General features: G+C 47.1%; 1 protein-coding gene across 1 annotated transcript in view; it reads left to right on the plus strand.

The window, feature by feature from the left end:
• The first annotated feature begins 10492 nt into the window (after positions 1-10492).
• The window catches only part of MICALL1 (MICAL like 1), a 53740-nt gene continuing 47732 nt past the window's right edge, over positions 10493-16500 (plus strand). Inside the window, exon 1 of the mRNA XM_084809769.1 lies at positions 10493-11136. Coding sequence (XP_084665895.1) covers positions 10991-11136 — 146 coding nt within the window. The 5' untranslated portion in view covers positions 10493-10990. The remainder of the gene's footprint in view (positions 11137-16500) is intronic.

Below are 16500 nucleotides of genomic sequence, written 5' to 3' on the forward strand. Positions count from 1 at the left end.
TTGTGCATCTCTGGAGTTATCATTTTTCCCTTTGAGGAGAGGTGGCCAGTCTTCCAGCTTTCTTTGAAATCCTAGCTTAGCTTGTGCGGTGGGCCGCTTTCACTCTGTGGGAGGTGTGTAGGGATGGTTGACAGGCAGAAGGTCCACATGAGAACTCAAACACAGCTGTTCGCCACTACTTTAAAAAGGTGACCTATGCATGCTGGTCCCAGAAACAAAGACAAATTTGGATCTATGTCCTTCCCCCTGTTGCATTACAACCTGTCAAGAAGACTTGGCCTGCTGTTTACTGGAAAGGAGAATGGAATCAATTAGGGGTGTCCTAGGCATTTCTGTGATGTCCTGTCCAACTGCATATTGCTGACCTTTCATGAGTGTGCTATCAATAAGTGTCCTTTTTGTTAAATATATATTGGAACACCGTGATCGTGAATTGATATAATGAAATCTACATAGAATCATACAATAGTAGGGTTGGAAGGGTCTTGTAGGCACAAGACCATCTAGTCCAACCCCCTGCTCAATGCAGGAATCCAAGTCAAAGCATCCCTGACAGATGGCTGTCCAGCTTCGTCTTGAATGTCTCCAGTGTGGGAGAGCCCACCACCTCCCTAGGTAATTGGTTCCATTGTCGTAGTGCTGTAACAGGAAGTTTTTCCTGATGTTCAGCTGGAATCATCATCAAATGTCATCCAGGTTTTATTTTGCTTTATCAATTATACTGAAATTGACATTGATTTTCTGGTCCCGTTTTTAAAAGTCTTCTACAATGGAAAATATAACAGTAAAGCAGCTGTTAAGGGGCCTTTCAGGTTCCTTTTGTATGAAATAAAAGAAATACAGACTGCAATCCTATGCACACTTACTTGGGAGTAGCTGCAGGAAGCATAAGCCTATCTATTTCTAGTTACATCTTATGATACAATTTTCAGTGTATGAGTGAGAACAGCAGGTGTTGTGGAATGCTCATTGCATTGATGAGACAATGTTATTGAAGTAACACGAGCAATTTGTTTGTGCCAAACCCCTACCATCTTTCCCCAGTGGGAGCAAGAATGTGAAGCTATGGCTGCGAATAGCTTTTATCCATAGACTCAGTATGAAGTTAGCACCTTTTGGGGGGAAAAAACATTTGTGCTGTATGGGTGGTGTCTTGTGATGAGCTGTGTTCACACATAAATGGCAATCCCTGAAGGAAAGAAGTATAAGCTTATCCATCACTTTAGTGGTTTACCAAATAAATAGAAAATTGTACCTTGCTCACAGTTTGGTATACAAAGGGTCAGTGTGTGCTTGCTCCCTCTGTTCCTTTGGAACACAGCTGTGAGTTCCTTGTGCTCAGTTCTTTCACCACCAGTACTCCAACCTGTCTTCTGCCTACCTGGCCCTTGCAGAAAAAAAAATCAGATCCATGAAAAACTGAGTCTTGTGAACAGAATATTCTGCAAAGTAACTGCACACATTTGGTATTGGCAATTGATGGTAGGCATTTGCAAGGCACGACGCTTGCGTAAAGTTCCTGTGCATTAAACAGGGAACTTCTGTTAACATGGACATGGACAAGTGCCAGAAATTTGTGTAGCATGCAAGTCCTGGTTGTAAAATGATGGTTCTCAAATGTTAACACAGCGAGCTTTCCTAAAAGAAGTAAAAGGTTGGCTTGACCATATCTGTTCATGTCTATAGCCTCATAGTGACTGACAAGAAGGAATCAGATTGCATTTGTCCACAACCTATATTAAGGCAGGGATGGGCAGAAAGCAGATCGGGATCTACAGGTAGATCTCTGGGTGTTTTGCAGTAGATTGACGTATTTGACTTCCAATTGTTTAACACGAACAACAACATGATTTTTCCCACCCAAATTAGGCTGCTGAAATGAAGAAAGCTTGGGGTAACCAGGAGCGGATTTTTATGTGAAAGGAGAGTCAGTTCAGTACAGAAAAAAAATTCCTGAGTTCAGGATGTGCTCGGACTCCTTGTTTTTTAAATTCTACATGCATGCCTTTTGCACCTGGCTTTGGTTGTTAGATGTTGGAGTTCAAGTAAAAAGCAAAGTAGATCCAACAAGCCTGCAGTCTGCCCACCCCTGTATTAAGAGGCCTCTGGAAGGATCCATGTGGAAACAAAAAGGACCCTCCTATTTTGTAACCATTATTTATGTGGAAGGGTGGTCCTGTAACCTGCAGTTCCTTGCCAAGGCTCCATCTCACATGGAGAGAACTGCCGTGTCAGTGATTATGGCAGCAAGCAATATGGCTTTCTCAGTCTTAAAAAGCAGCATCTTTCCTACACAGTTAAAAACAGAACCAAAGAGTTCTTTTCAGCACCCTATTGTAATCACATCTTCGTTCTAAGCCCCAGCAGTTTTGGTGGAGCTTGCTTTGAAAATACATTACACTGGAATATATGTAGATGCACAATTCTCATCATAACTGTAATTTGGAAGTCAGACCTATACATTTCAGTGGAACTTGCTTCCAAATAAGCATGCTTATACCTGCAGCCTTGGAGCCTGATCTTATGCATATTTGCTTGGAAGTGTGTCTTTTGTTTAGTGGGACCTACTCCTAGGTTAATGACATAAGCTGTAAGCCCCCCTCCTTTTTTTTTTTTTTTTTTGCAAAAGTGCTAATTTCTTTGGCCTGCCACTTGCGAAAAACAGCAGTTTTGCAAGTAAGGAGAGGAGACTGACTTGCCCTAGATGGCAAAGGCTGTGGGAATAACATGTGACCCCAGTCCTAAATGAATTCATGATCACTTTGCAGCAATGTCACTGGCAGAGTGGGTGTAGTACAGTGAACAGAACATGGGCCTTAAACTGAAGGGGCCTGAATTCAAATTCCTGCTCAGCTGTAAAGCCAGTCCCAGTCTCTCTGTCTGACCTATCTTGCAGTTTTGTTAAGACAAAGTGGGATAACTCATATATGTATTTTACCCTGAGATCCCTGGAGGATGGATAGGATAAACATCTGATGGGTATTTGGGTTATAAGCTCACAGACGTATACCAGTTTAGAATGGTTAGAGCGGACTGGGGCTCCTGGTGCAACCCGCAAGGCTGGGGAACTCCACATACTTTTCCCCACTGCCCAGCTGGGGAACACATTGTTCTTAGTGGAGATGGCTGTGGGCTGGGAGAGGCTTTCACTTTTCCTCCCCCTCGGCAATCCTAATGTTGCTGAGATAGCGGTTTCTCTGCCACTAATGGTGGTAGAGAAAGTGATCTTGGTGGCTCTCACCTCGGGGCCAAAAGATTTTCCTATCCCTGTGTTAGGGCCAAGTGGCACAAAACAGCCAGAAGATGCGTGTCTCCCAAGGCATGTGCAGGCTACCGAGAGCTGCAGTGAATTGGGAGCTCTCTCTGACATGTTCAAGCACGACATGTTAGATTTGTAGCATGCGTGATAAGCACAACAACACAGGAACTGGCCTTTGCGCAGTACTGAACTCTGGACCTTCTGCATCTCGCACCTGTTAATGCTTCTTGCTAAATTGCTGGGAACGCATAAGTCACATGCTGCACGCTTGAGCCAGCATGAGTGTTGAAGTTGCTAAGGGGTTAGGGCAGATTCCCTCCACTTACTGCAGTTGACCTGGAACAAAATCAGACCAGTTGCTCTTTGCGGCAGGAGGAAGGACGGGCTCTGTCAGAGCCTCTGCCTGGCACCAGCTGAAGGAATTCAGAGCATGCAGCCGCATCAACACAGCCCAATTGTTGAAATGCTGGTGTAGTCTGTGGAGCAACATTGTTTTTAATTTCCATCTCCTGGCTCAGCTGCTATGACAGATTCAGGAGGATGGTATTGCTAAATGGTTAAAACATTCTTAGATCCGAGAGTTCTCCTTAACAGGATTTTTGAATAAGATTGGTTGACTTACAGTGTAGCAACGTATGTGGATAGTGTCAAATGTTTCGAGCAGGAGATACTAGCAGAGCCTGGAAGAGGAACAAAATCCGGTCCAGTTATTTATCTTTTTATTTCATTTCTATACTGCCCAATAGCCGAAGCTCTCTGGGCAGTTCACAACAATTAAAACCAAAGAGCACACAATAAAACAATACAAAATATATAAAACATTAAAACCACAGTAAACAATACAACCAGTTAAAATGTGATGCTGGATGAGCAAGAACTTAACCACGTGACGTGCCCTGCAGCTGGCTTCATATTTCAAGCTCGTGAACAGACTTAGCTTTGCAAGGGTTGGAATCGCCCTTAGTTTCATACAGCAAAGTCTTCGAGCGAGCTGAGGCAGCTGTCAGAGGTGGACACATTTTGCCTGCCCTGAGTAAAGACACGCCTGCTGGCACACCTAGGCATGGCTTCTGCCATGGTGTACCCCTGGAGCCCTCTAAGGGAGGGGCGTGCCTACTCCGTTCCTCTGAGGGGGGCTGCCCCACAGCAAGGAGCAGGGAGCGTGCATATAACTGTGTCCCTTGGCCTACTAATCTCCCATGGATTCAAACTGTATGGACTGCAAAGCGGTGTGCTGTTTAGTGAAGTGTGCCCCTAGTGGGTACACAGACTGAAATCACATGGACACATTTAAATTAACTAAAAATATTGAGTTTAAAAAACAAAATTACCCCGAGGTGCGCACCCCAACAGTCCCCTTTGTATTCATGGCAAGTTTCAGGTTTCATGTTCTCAGCACTATGGCACTGATCAATGGACCGGGACACGCACATCCTCTTTTATTTCTATAGATTGTCCCTCCAGCACTATGCATCCAGTGGAGCACCTGTTCCCACCTTGGATCCCCGTTGTGCTAATGCTGCATGTGCCCAGCGAAGCAGCCCTTTTTTTAAAACAAGACACCAAGTGTATACAGCACTGTGCCGATGTGTACTTCTTCGACGTTCAGCTTCACGTTTAAATTGGGTCTGAGATATAATCCGGAAAGTTTTACCTAAGGTTTCTTTCTTTGCAAGTTACAGCCTCTTGAGCCCCCCCGCCCCAGTCCATTTTGTATTGTGTGATGATCAATGGGTTTATCGGAAGCTGTTGTTGAAAGCAAGGAACAGTTCCTCTGGTAAGATGTTCTAGGAAATGTTGACCTACTTCTGCTGAAACTCAGAATTAAACAATAGCTTGGTCATTATCTTGGGTAGCAGAAGGAGGTGGAGTTTTACATTCAGAGCCAGTTCACTGACCCAAAGCAGTGAACAAAGCTGTGCAGCCTGCTGTTTCTCACCTGTGTACACTGTATGTCCCTGCCTCTCTCACCTTTTTCTGTTATTTATGTGAAAATAGGAGTGAGGAACCTGTGGCCCCTTTAGATGTTGGGACTACAACTCCCATTATCCCTGATCATTGGCCATACTGGCCAGGGCTGCTGGGAGTTGGAGTTCAACATCTGGTGGGCTGCGGGTTTCCCATTCCTGACCCTAAAGGTTTAAAGGGGGTACTGGCAGCATGGGATCCTACCATCACCTTGTGGAAAATCCAAATGTCTCCATCCTACATGCACAAACTAATTCAAGGCACGACCCACCGGGAAGTTCTCTTGTATGAACCTCATTGAAATGAATGGGGGCGAAACAAGAGCACTACCATCAGATCTATTCCTTGCACACACACTCTCCCCTCCCCCACTCCCCTCCCCACTCGCCTGGCAGCCAAAATCCACCTCCTGCAGTTGGTTACCTTATTGCACATGATAGGGCCACCTCCACAAATAGCAAGGCTGCGAAACACTCTAGGCAGCTGGATTCAAAATCCACAGGTGATCACAGCTGGCAGACTAGATGGGCCATCGGTCCAGTTCCATAGAAATAATCTCTTTTATACCTTGATTCCTGAGACTGTACAGAGGGCAGCCAAGGAATCCAAGTGTTTATTTATTACAATTCTATACCACCTAATAGCCAAAGCTCTCTGGGCATCTCCTTGTTTCTCTTGCAAGGACTCCATCTTGATTCCAGCATGCCTGCATCCCCCACCCCCGATTATCTGAAGGTCAGGAGCTGTCCTTGCCACTCTGAGCCTCGCTGTTGCGGGGGCTGCTTGCATTAATCGGATCTTGACTGCCGTTCTCATTCTGTTGATGGAATCCTTGGGCCCTCGGGTTATGTGTCAGTCTCGAGACATTTCCTCGCTCCCAGCATTGGTTCTGAACACAAAATGCCTTTGAAAATCATCCTCTGACCTCTTTCCTGGCTTCGATTTGCTATATTGTCTTAACACGTCTTGGAAGTTCCTGTCATTTAATTGCAGGGATCTACTGAGCCTTAGAGTGGTACATCAGGGCTAGGAAACCTGTGGGCCTCCAAATGCTGTTGGACTCCAACTTCCATCAGCCCCAGCTAGCATGGCCAATGGTCAGGGATGATGGGAGTTGTAGACCAGCAACATCTGGAGGGCCACAGATTCCTCAGCCCTGTAGACCATGACATAGTATCCTGTTGTCTTCTCAGAAGACGCCAGAAAGCCCTCAGTTTCTGAGGGCTTTCTGGCGGGTTTTGTTGTTGTAGGTTCACAGCATTGTGGTTAGACCCGGTATTAAATGTGATAAAATGTGCATAATCTGCATAAATTACATAATCTGCATAAATTCTATTTTTCAGCATTGAGAATTCCAGGTATCTGGCAAGGACAAGAGTAGGAAAGAATGACAGAAAGAAACAAGCATTGAGACCTTGGAGTCAGGTATAATACAAGTGAAAAGAGGGGTTTCATTCCACTCAATAGGCCCTGATCCAGCTTCTAGACCCAGTCAATTAGTAGCACATAACTGGTGGCTGAAATGGGGGATGTGCAGCCAGCTAGTTGACAAGGCACTACACTGCAGATGCAGATGTACATTAGTTATACATGCCAAACATTGCCCCATCTGTGGCTCTCCCTTGTTCCGTAGAGAAACAACTTACTCTGAAACCTGCCTGAGGATCCTTTTGCTTTAGGAACTTTCAACAGGTGCTAATGAGCTTTCTCAAACTTTTCTGCAACCTTGAAGGGTCAGGCTAGAAACTTGCTTAAAAAAATGAGAGTGCAGGCATTCTGCCTACCATTGACTGTGTTCAGTCTAATTTGCATGGAGGAAAAAATTTCAGCCTCAACTCTGCCATATAACCATGAATGTTTATACAGACACAACTCTCCATTTCCCATATCGATGGTTTTAGACTTGTCTATAGCTTTGGCCACTCCAGCCTGGTAATTATGGAATATACAACGTGTTGCCACAATTCTGTTAACGTGTCGCCACAATTCTGTTTCTGTTAATGTATGCATCACAGCATACCATGTAGGTTAGGAAGGAAGAAAAACCCCATAGGGCTTTGCAGTTTCCCTTTGCCTTGTCTATGGATTTTTATCACCTTTTCTCTTTTTGGTCTTTCCAAAATAACACGGAGTAGCCAACAAATACGTCAAGCTGCATTGCTGCTTAAGTGCTCCTCGGATGTGGAGATCTCAACCCAAGGGGATGCATAATGTGTTCTCAGACTGATAATTTACGATGCCAAGCCCCTAGCTATCGTATTACTAATAGAGTAACGGCACAGATCAGTGGTTCTGTGTGTTTTCTGCCATCTGCTTCTGACAGCAACGCAACGAGGTGATGCAATTCGTGCTACATCCTATGTTCGGTTGCCCTTGCTTCCTTTTTACTGCTTTGCTTTCAGCATTTTTAAATACCTCATTAAGGGGGGTTCACACCCATGATAAGTTCAGACAGAGGATCCACTGTGTCCCTTTTCCAAGCTATTGTTCACCCCCTCCTTTTTCATTCTTTCACAATGAATGTATGCCATTGCATTCATGTGCATTACATCTAACAAATGTGTACAAAGCAGCAACAACATGCAAAAGTTAGTTACCAGGACAGTGAGGGGCAAAGCAGAATGAAATGTGATGCGTGCTGGTCTTAGCCACATCCTAACAACATGCATGCATGCCTTTTCCAAATAAGCATTTGCCTTTTTCAAGACACAAACAATACCAGCATATTTTAGCCTAAAATTTGTACTGCCAGTAACTAAGATTTAGGAGAGGCATTTCAACATTTTAGAAGGGGTGGGGGAGGACTGCATAAAAGCTGGGAAACTACCAAATGGTTGACAGTTGGAGAAAAGGGGGTAGGCCAGGGAAGAAAACGTCATCTGGGAAACCCAGGTGGCCCAAATTTGGCCCCCAGGTAGGCCTGAGGTTCAACGCCCCTGTTTTAATTGAACAAAATATATTTACAAACTATTAATCTGACTGACCCATCATTGAAGCCCTAGTTTGGTTATAATTATAGGTTTTTTTATAATAGTGTTTAGAACAAATGACTTGGTTAGAAACAGAGGTGCTCCTGACCAATCTGTGCTCAGGAGTGGCAACTCCATGAGTCCCATGGCAACCCCTGTCAGGACATTCTGTCCTCAGGTAAGTTCTACTGAATAGAAGAATGGGCCTTCTGTGGAACATCTGGAGTATGCAGACCTGGCACTTGGGATCAAGGAAGCCACTAACTGTTTGAAAACCTATGAGGGATGGCAGTCTGACCATAGCGAAGGGGAGATCTGGCTTGGTTAGGGCACCAAGCCCTGGAAGAAGTATGTAATAGTCCAAATTGTTTGGCCCCCTGCCTTCTGCTCACCCACTCCTGCCCTTTCTGCTTTGGAGACCACAACAGCCCCATTGTATCTGCTGGTTTTTACAAAATATTGCTGTTTTCTGTAGTTCCTTGCAGAGGGGCTGGTTAACTGCAACACTGCCAGGTGACTGGCAGTTAAGGGCCAAAAATAACCTGTGTCTTAAGTCAAGGTTCTGGAACAGCACCAACAAGGAACACACCCTTCCACACCTACTTTGCCTAGCTCTTCATTCCAGTCTCTCTGGTCTGACCGGTATTTGCATGGTTTTCCCAAGGGAAATCTTGGACTAAGCATTTGCTTTCCAGAAACCACTAAATTAATGCTGTCTTTTTACAGAAGTATTTGTCTTTTTAATTATTCCTTTCTCACCATGCGTGTTCTGGCTGCCCCCTTTACCTAAAACACAGCACAGAAAAAGTTCCTTCACGTACAATCTGCACAGAAAAAATACCTACAGTATTACAATCATGTCGTACGGAACCCAGACTGTACACCTAGGCTTTGGATTGAGAGTGAAGCTGTTTTGTGAATGAGTGGCCAGGAACTTGCCTGGGAACAAGGATATTCCTGTGCCTTGATAGCTGGGAATCTCCCTCTAGTCTTTGGAAGGGAAAACTCTCATCAGAGATTGGGAAGGTGACACCTTCCAGTTAAACAGAAGGGCACTTTGAGCCAGTTCTGCAGTTTGAATTTCAGAGGCAGAGAGCGCTGTGAGTTGGCCGAAGCATCCTTGGGGACTTGAAGGATCCTTTCGGGGACCTGGTGAACAATTAGGAGAGATGCTGTCTGCTCATAGGAATCCTCCTCCACTATGCTAGGCTTGTATATTTGTTTAAAAAAGCAAATGTCACAAAGATACCATCATACTCCAATGTGCTCTCATCAAAAGGAAACCAAGTCTAAGGCACCACCCCTGCAACTTCCCACCACTCAAAATGTGGGGAACCTGTCCAGCTGCATTTGGGGAGCATCCAAGCTCATTCTGCTGTGTGGGACCTTGGACTTCTGTGTCCCAAAGTCCTGCCCTGATGGCATCACTGCTCATAACTTTAAGCAGGGGTGGGCAAGTTATGGCCCTCCAGATGTTTTGGCCTAGAACTCCCATGATGCCTAACCAGTGGTTATGCTAGCTAGGGCTGATGGGAGTTGTAGGCCCAAAAATCTGGCGGGCCACAGTCAGGAGGACTGAGTTTGGTCTGGTACATTACAGACTGAGTTTGGTCTGGTGTTCTCAGTAGAACCATTGGGCTCCAGCACTCAGGCTTCACCTGCCCTAGTTATGCATCCCTCCATTCCAAACTGTCATGCTTGTATGCACTAGAGCCAGGACTGGTCCAAAACATTTTGCTGCTTGAGGTGAAGAGCAAGATGGCTTTCCCCTTCCATTCCTTGTACAACGGCCAACTGGGCTGGTAGTTGAATCTTTCTTCAGCACTGGCAATGGGACACCATCATCTCCCATACCGGAATTTCCCCTATTTTAGGGGGTGCAGGGCAGGCTGAGTGGCCCACAGTTCTCTCTCCTGCCACCCCTTGCTGCTGCCTCCCAGAATCTGCCATCTGAGGCATCCGCCACACTCTGCCAAATGGGAGGGCCGGCCCTGCCTGGAGCCCAGTGTCAGGCCATGAACATAAGAGCCCAGCTGGTTCAGACCAAGTCCGGCATCATGTTTCCCACGGTAGGGCCAATTAGGTGCTTCCGGGAAGCAAAGCACGAAGGCAGCTGCCATTCCCCAGCATGCTGCCTCTGAACATGGATGCTCCATTTCAGCCATGGACGGAACCACCTTTCCTCCGGGAATTCGTGATATTGCTGAAGCCTCGGTCTCCTCCTCCCTCCCTCCCTCTCTCTCGCTTGCCTGAGAGCGATGCGGGCCCTCCTGCTCCTCTCCATCCCCGCGCAACCGGGCCTGGCGCTGCTGCTGCTGCTGCTGCTGCTGCAGCTGCACCAGCTCCTCCGCCGGCCCGCAGGCTGCGGCCGGGCTTCCCCGGTGCCGCTCGATGACTAACAGCCGCTCTCCGGCGAGGTCGCCGCGGGGCTCAGGATGGGCGGGGAAGCCGCCGCAGGGCCAGGTCTGAGCGGAGCCCGGCGGCGCGGCTGGGCGGGAGAGGAAGGAGGCGCCCCCGGGGGGGGGAGGAGGAGGGGGTCGGGGAGCCGCGAGAGAGAACCTGAGCGCGGCGGGCGCCGGCGGAGCCCAGCCTGGCCTCCCAGCCGCGGGCACGCGGAGCCGCGCCGGGCGCGGAGCCGCCCAGACCCGTTGAGCGGCGCGCGGGAGCCGCCCGAGCCCCAGGCGCGCCCAGCCTGGCCGGAACCACAGGCGGCTGCCTCGCCTCCTCCGCCCCAGCCATGGCGCTTCCCCGGGCAACGGCTCCCTGAGCCTGGATCCCGCTGTCCTCCGCCCCGATGTCGGGCCCTCGCAGCGCCTTGCAGGCCTGGTGCCGCCGCCAGTGCGAGGGCTACCCTGGCGTGGAGATCCGCGACCTCAGCAGCTCCTTCCGGGATGGCCTGGCCTTTTGCGCCATCCTCCATAGGAACCGGCCTGATTTGCTGTGAGTACCGCCGGGCGGCCGCCTCCCGCTCCCCACCCATCTGTTCCGTCCCGTCCCGCGACTGCGGCGCCAGGCCCGGCAGCCCCGCGCTCGCCTGGGCAACCGGTCGGCTCGACGAGGAACTTCGCGCCGGTTCTGGAAGGGAGGGACGAGCGCGCACCTCCTGGAGGATTCGCAGGGACTTGTGGCGGGACAAGCCCTAGAAACGGCCTCCGGGGTGGGCAGAAAGGAGCCCCTACCCGTGAGAGCGGGGTGGGCGCGGGGTAGCCCTACAGCAGTCCTTCGACCCCTGGAACCCCACAGGGAAGTGAAGTGGGGCTGCGGGAGCCCAGAAATCCATACTTGGAATGTGCGAGGGATCGGTTGTCAACAAAAGCATAGGCTGAAGGTCACGCCTTTCTGCTCCCTAGCCATTGATTCTGAATAACCGCACCGCTACCCTTTCTTGCAGTTGCAAATATGAATGAGAACTTCACTCCAAATATGAGGCATTGAAGTGGAGGGGCAGGGGGAAATATCCACCCTTTTATGATTCATTTATCTCCCACAGTTTCAGTGCTTAAAAATGGATTAAGAGGTGATTAATTTGCCTTAAGCCAGTGGCTCTCAAACGTCCCCCCCCACCCCGTGCCGCTTTAAAATTGCCCGGGGTGTCGGTGGGGTGCTTAATAAATGTGCTGTTGTTTTTCTACAAATCAAAGCACCTACATAGCTCATATTTTAATAACCGTTGCCTTTGTGATGGGGTAGGTCGTCTGCCTGTCTCTGTGAGCAGAGTTCTGTGAAGTCAGGTGTGATGTTTGTCAGCTTCTAGCCTCAGGTCAGTTTCAGCATGCATCCTTCTGTATTTGGACTTGAGAGTGGCCAGTGATGAAAATCCCATCTTGTCCCAGTGCTGTCTTATGAAAACCACAGATCCCAGGCCAGGGCCTTCTCAGCCTCTTTGATAATCTGGCCCTGGTAAAAATAAGATGATAACATCTCTGTTATCAGAAAAAAAATGAATCAAGTGCTAAGTGCAGATACTTTCAATTGTTTGTCCACAACCTATCTGTGGACAAGCTGTGTGGAAGTACTGACCCCAGTCTGAGAACCTCTGCCTTAAGGGATCTCAAGTAGACATGGGCACTTCTATAAAGGAAGAGTAGAGGAAATCTGCCCCCACCCTCCGATATAGGGGAAGAGAACTTGTGGACTATTCTTATGGGGTTATGGGATCTAGGTAGGAGGCATCTGAGCGGGGCTCCCCAGCTTTATCAAAGAGGGCTTGGAGAGAGCATGTTGAACCAACATAATAGAGTTTTCAGGGACTTTTAATAGGTTTCTGCTTTGCTTTCCTTGATGCCTTTGGTTGATCTGCTCCGATGTTACGTGTGCGTGTTTGTGGCCTCTGGGACTGCCACTGGCTTAGCTTCTCTGATATTATAGAGGAGCTTTCCAGTCCGGAGATAGGCAGCTGAGTTCTGGGGTTAGTGGCGTTTTAGAAGATGAGTTCCAAGATTCATGAGCAACCTATAATCAATTGAACTACCTTCTCTAAGCCAGTACACTGTGGGATTTCTGAGTTTTAACACTTCTTGTTGGTGCACAGTGGTTGTGCCTTTCTCTGGAAAGGGGGCAGATGGCACTTGCTGCCTTTCATGTTTGTGATAGGGCAGCTTTCTCCAACCTTGGTGCCCTCTGCATGTGTTGGACTATAGTTCCCATCATCCCTAGACAATGGTCAGGCTGCTTGGTTATGATGGGAATTATAGTCCAACACATTTCAAAGGTACCTGGTGGGGGAAGGCTGAAATAGTATTGTTCTCTTCTTTCCCCTTACTATTTTTTAGTAGTATAATAGCTTTTCAAATCTATATCTACGTGTAAAAATTAATGCTCCTTCTTCCTAATGTTATTTTGAGCATTTCCTGTATTGTCTCAGCCCACATGCTTCTTCGTTCCTTCCTTTTTGCTATTTATAAATATGACATGTGTAAACAAAGCATCAGAGAATACAGTGTAGGAAACATTCATTGACAAGGGCAAGATGGTCCAGTTTGTGTTCTTCAGTGATTTCAGTGCCTGAATTACGATGGAAGGTTGTCTCTGGTTGCTGCTTCCTTATGCTCTGATTAAATGCCCAGGAGGAAGAACTGGTGCCATTTCTGTGGGAAGCTTCCTTCTCTCAGGCTTCAAAAGTATCATATGAAGACCTTACTTCTCACTCCCTGCCCCCATTTAGCAATAGTCCGTATTGCGTTTGTTGAATAACATAGAAATAAACTAGCACCGTGAATAATTATTTAGGGAATGGTTATCCATCTCTAGGCCTGTTCATGTTGTGCCCCCACCACTGCCATGATCACAGAATTTTAGAGGTGAAAGGTTCCCAGGAGGTCATCTAGTCCAGCCCTTTGCCCAGTGTAGGATCTTGCAACTATAGATCCTTGGTGCAGATTGCTTTTTAAATGGATGAGACCTATTTATGGAGGATAGCTCTATCAATGGCTATTGGCTATGATAGCTAAAAATAGAAATGTATTCAGTGGAGGTATACCTCTTATTACCAGATGCTGTAGACAAACAACAGGGAACCGTTATTTCCATCATGCTCTACTTGAGAGCTTTATAGGAACATAAGAAGCTGCCTTATACTGAAGAAGACTATTGATCCATCAAGCCCAGTATTGTTGACACAGACTGGGAGCAGCTGTCCAGGGTTTCAGGCAGGAATTCTTCTAACCCTAACTGGAGATGCCGGGGATCGAACCTAGGACCAAATGGTGCAAAGCAGGTGCTCTGCCACTGAGCCACAGACCTTCCGGGGGCATTGGGCAGACTACTGGGGGAGGCAGATAACAGGACTGAGGTGGATGTTTGTTCTGATCCAGAAAGACAAATGAAATCTCACAGGGTGACCTTAAGTGAGACACCATATCTCTCAGCCCTTTCCCTCTCTGCAATATGATATTAATAATACTGGCTTACCTTACAAGGCCATTGTAAGGGTAACTGAGATAATACTGTGCACAATTCAGGTCACCACACTTCATGAAGGATATTTATCGTAGAGATGGAAAAGGTGCAGAAAAGGGCAGCCCAGATGATCATGGGGCTGGAGTAATTCCCTTATGAGGAAGGTCACAATGTTTGGGGCTTTTTAGCTTAAAAAAAAAGGCAAGAAGGGGGGTAGCAAGAAAGAGGTGTATAAAGTTACGCATTGTGTGGAGAAAGTGGATTGGGAGATGTTTTTCTCCCTCTCTCACAATGCTAGAACCTGGGGTCATCCCATGAAGTTGAACAGTGGGAGATTCAGGACAAATAAAAGGAAATACTCCTTTACAGAGTGCATGGTTAAACTATGGAATTCGTTACCACAAGATGGCCTAATGGCCACTAACTTGGATGGCTTTAAAAGGGGATTAGACAAATTCATGGAGGGTGAGGCTATCAGTGGTTACTAGTCACGACAGCTATATTTTACCTCCAGTACTGGAAACAGTATGACTTCGTATACCAGTTGCTGGGGAACACAAATGGGACGATGCTATTGAATTCATGTCCCATTGCGGGTTTCCCATAGGCTGGCCACTGTGGACTAGTTAGGCCTTTGGTCTGATCTAGCATGGCTCTTCTTATTATGTGTTCTTATAATGTATGTACATTCCCTTGAAATGTGCTATATAAACACGGATATTCCCATTATTATGATAGATCTTTTCAGTTGGAACATTTACTACTCTTCCAAGAGGAAGAAATTGAACTGTGCAAATACAATAACTGGTAGTTTCTATACTCATTCCCAGATGTTTTCAGTGTAGACACAGAAGGTGAGCTGCTAATTAAATCAGTTTCAGTTTAGCACAGATCCAGAAGAAGCGCACCGCAACAAACCTGTAGCAACAGGTTTATGTAGCTAAGACACAATTCTGCCTGAACAAGTGGAGAAGGCGTCTAGGGATGGAACAGAGCAGCCTTCCCCAACTTGGCACCCTACAGATGCATTGGACTACAGCTCCCAGCACACTGGCTGGGGATGCTGGGAGTTTAGTCCAACACATCTGGAGGGTGACGCATAGGGAAAGGCTGGAACAGAGGGTCTCTGCCAACTGCCATGTGACATTGACGAGCAACTGACAAACATCCATGGAAACAGTCAACTATTCATACACTTAAAACATTTATCTGACAGCTGTTGGGGGTCCCAAAAGCAACTGTTTAGAAGAGCACACGGCCTGAAGCCAGTACAGGAGCAAGTGGTTTGAAAGAGCTTCATTGAGCAGAGCCAAGACTTCTCCTTGAAACAGAATTACTAGCCCATTAAGCAGAAGTCATTGCTGTTAAATATCCAGGACATAAATCTCTTTTCTAGCAGATGGCCCAACTAAGCACTTCTCAGTTAGGTGGCGTGAACTGTATTGCCGACTTGACACACAGGGCCTTACAAGGACATGGCATGTTAAGAAACGATTTTCCAAGGAACATCTAAGGGGAGTGTTGAATCATTTTAACCACTTTAGTATGCCCTGATTTGGAAGCTGGAGGATCAAAGGGTGGAAAGAAGTGGTCAAAAATCACCCCTTTGACAGATCAAAAGCAGACCCTCTCTCCTTCTAAGCTGTATTTATAAAGCCGCACATATTAATGGGTTCTGGCTGGGATTGAGAATAGGCCACGATTGCAAGGTCTTCCACGGGACGGCCTGTTCCAGCTAAAGCCTTAAAAAAGTTGAACAAGCTGTTCAGACCACAGTGAAATCAAGAGACTGCAAAGCTCAGTGCACTCATATGTTCCTCTGCTGTTGCTCATTCCCACAGCTTACAGAGACCTTACGATCAGGGCTTTGTGTGCTTAATCCTCCACGCCACGCACACAGTGAATCAAATTAAAACTACACTAACAAATCATTTCTGTACACTGAATAAAATATGTTTTGCTTTGTTTGTTTTGCTTAATTTAGCCTGCATTTTTACTCATGTGTTCAGTGGGGAAGGGCAAGAGCTGGGCTGGCCAGTAAACTCCTGCCTGCTGGCCATGGAAAATGTTATCCCCACAACCCTTCTGACTTCTGAGATTTCCCCAGGCGTTGCATATCTACTCAACCTTAGGCATCAGAAACTTGCTCTTTCTTTGAAAATGACAGTGCAGGCTCCCAGGAAGCAGAGTTCTGCATCTGTTACCACATTCTATGGTTCCACAACCCCTGTTGTCACACGGCATGCACAGCCCTGCTTGTGGTAGTAGGAGGCCCTAAAACCACATTCCTGTATGTCCATGGTTGGCTAGGTCTTGGTTATGGCAGAGGACAATGGATCCCTTCCATCACCGTGGGACTGCCCACCCGCCACTCTGTGGGTGCATTGTGCCATTCAGTGATACTCA

This window comes from Heloderma suspectum, chromosome 7 (assembly GCF_057233095.1).
Source record: "Heloderma suspectum isolate Gila_16-S chromosome 7, 16-S_ref, whole genome shotgun sequence".
NCBI lineage: Eukaryota > Metazoa > Chordata > Lepidosauria > Squamata > Helodermatidae > Heloderma > Heloderma suspectum.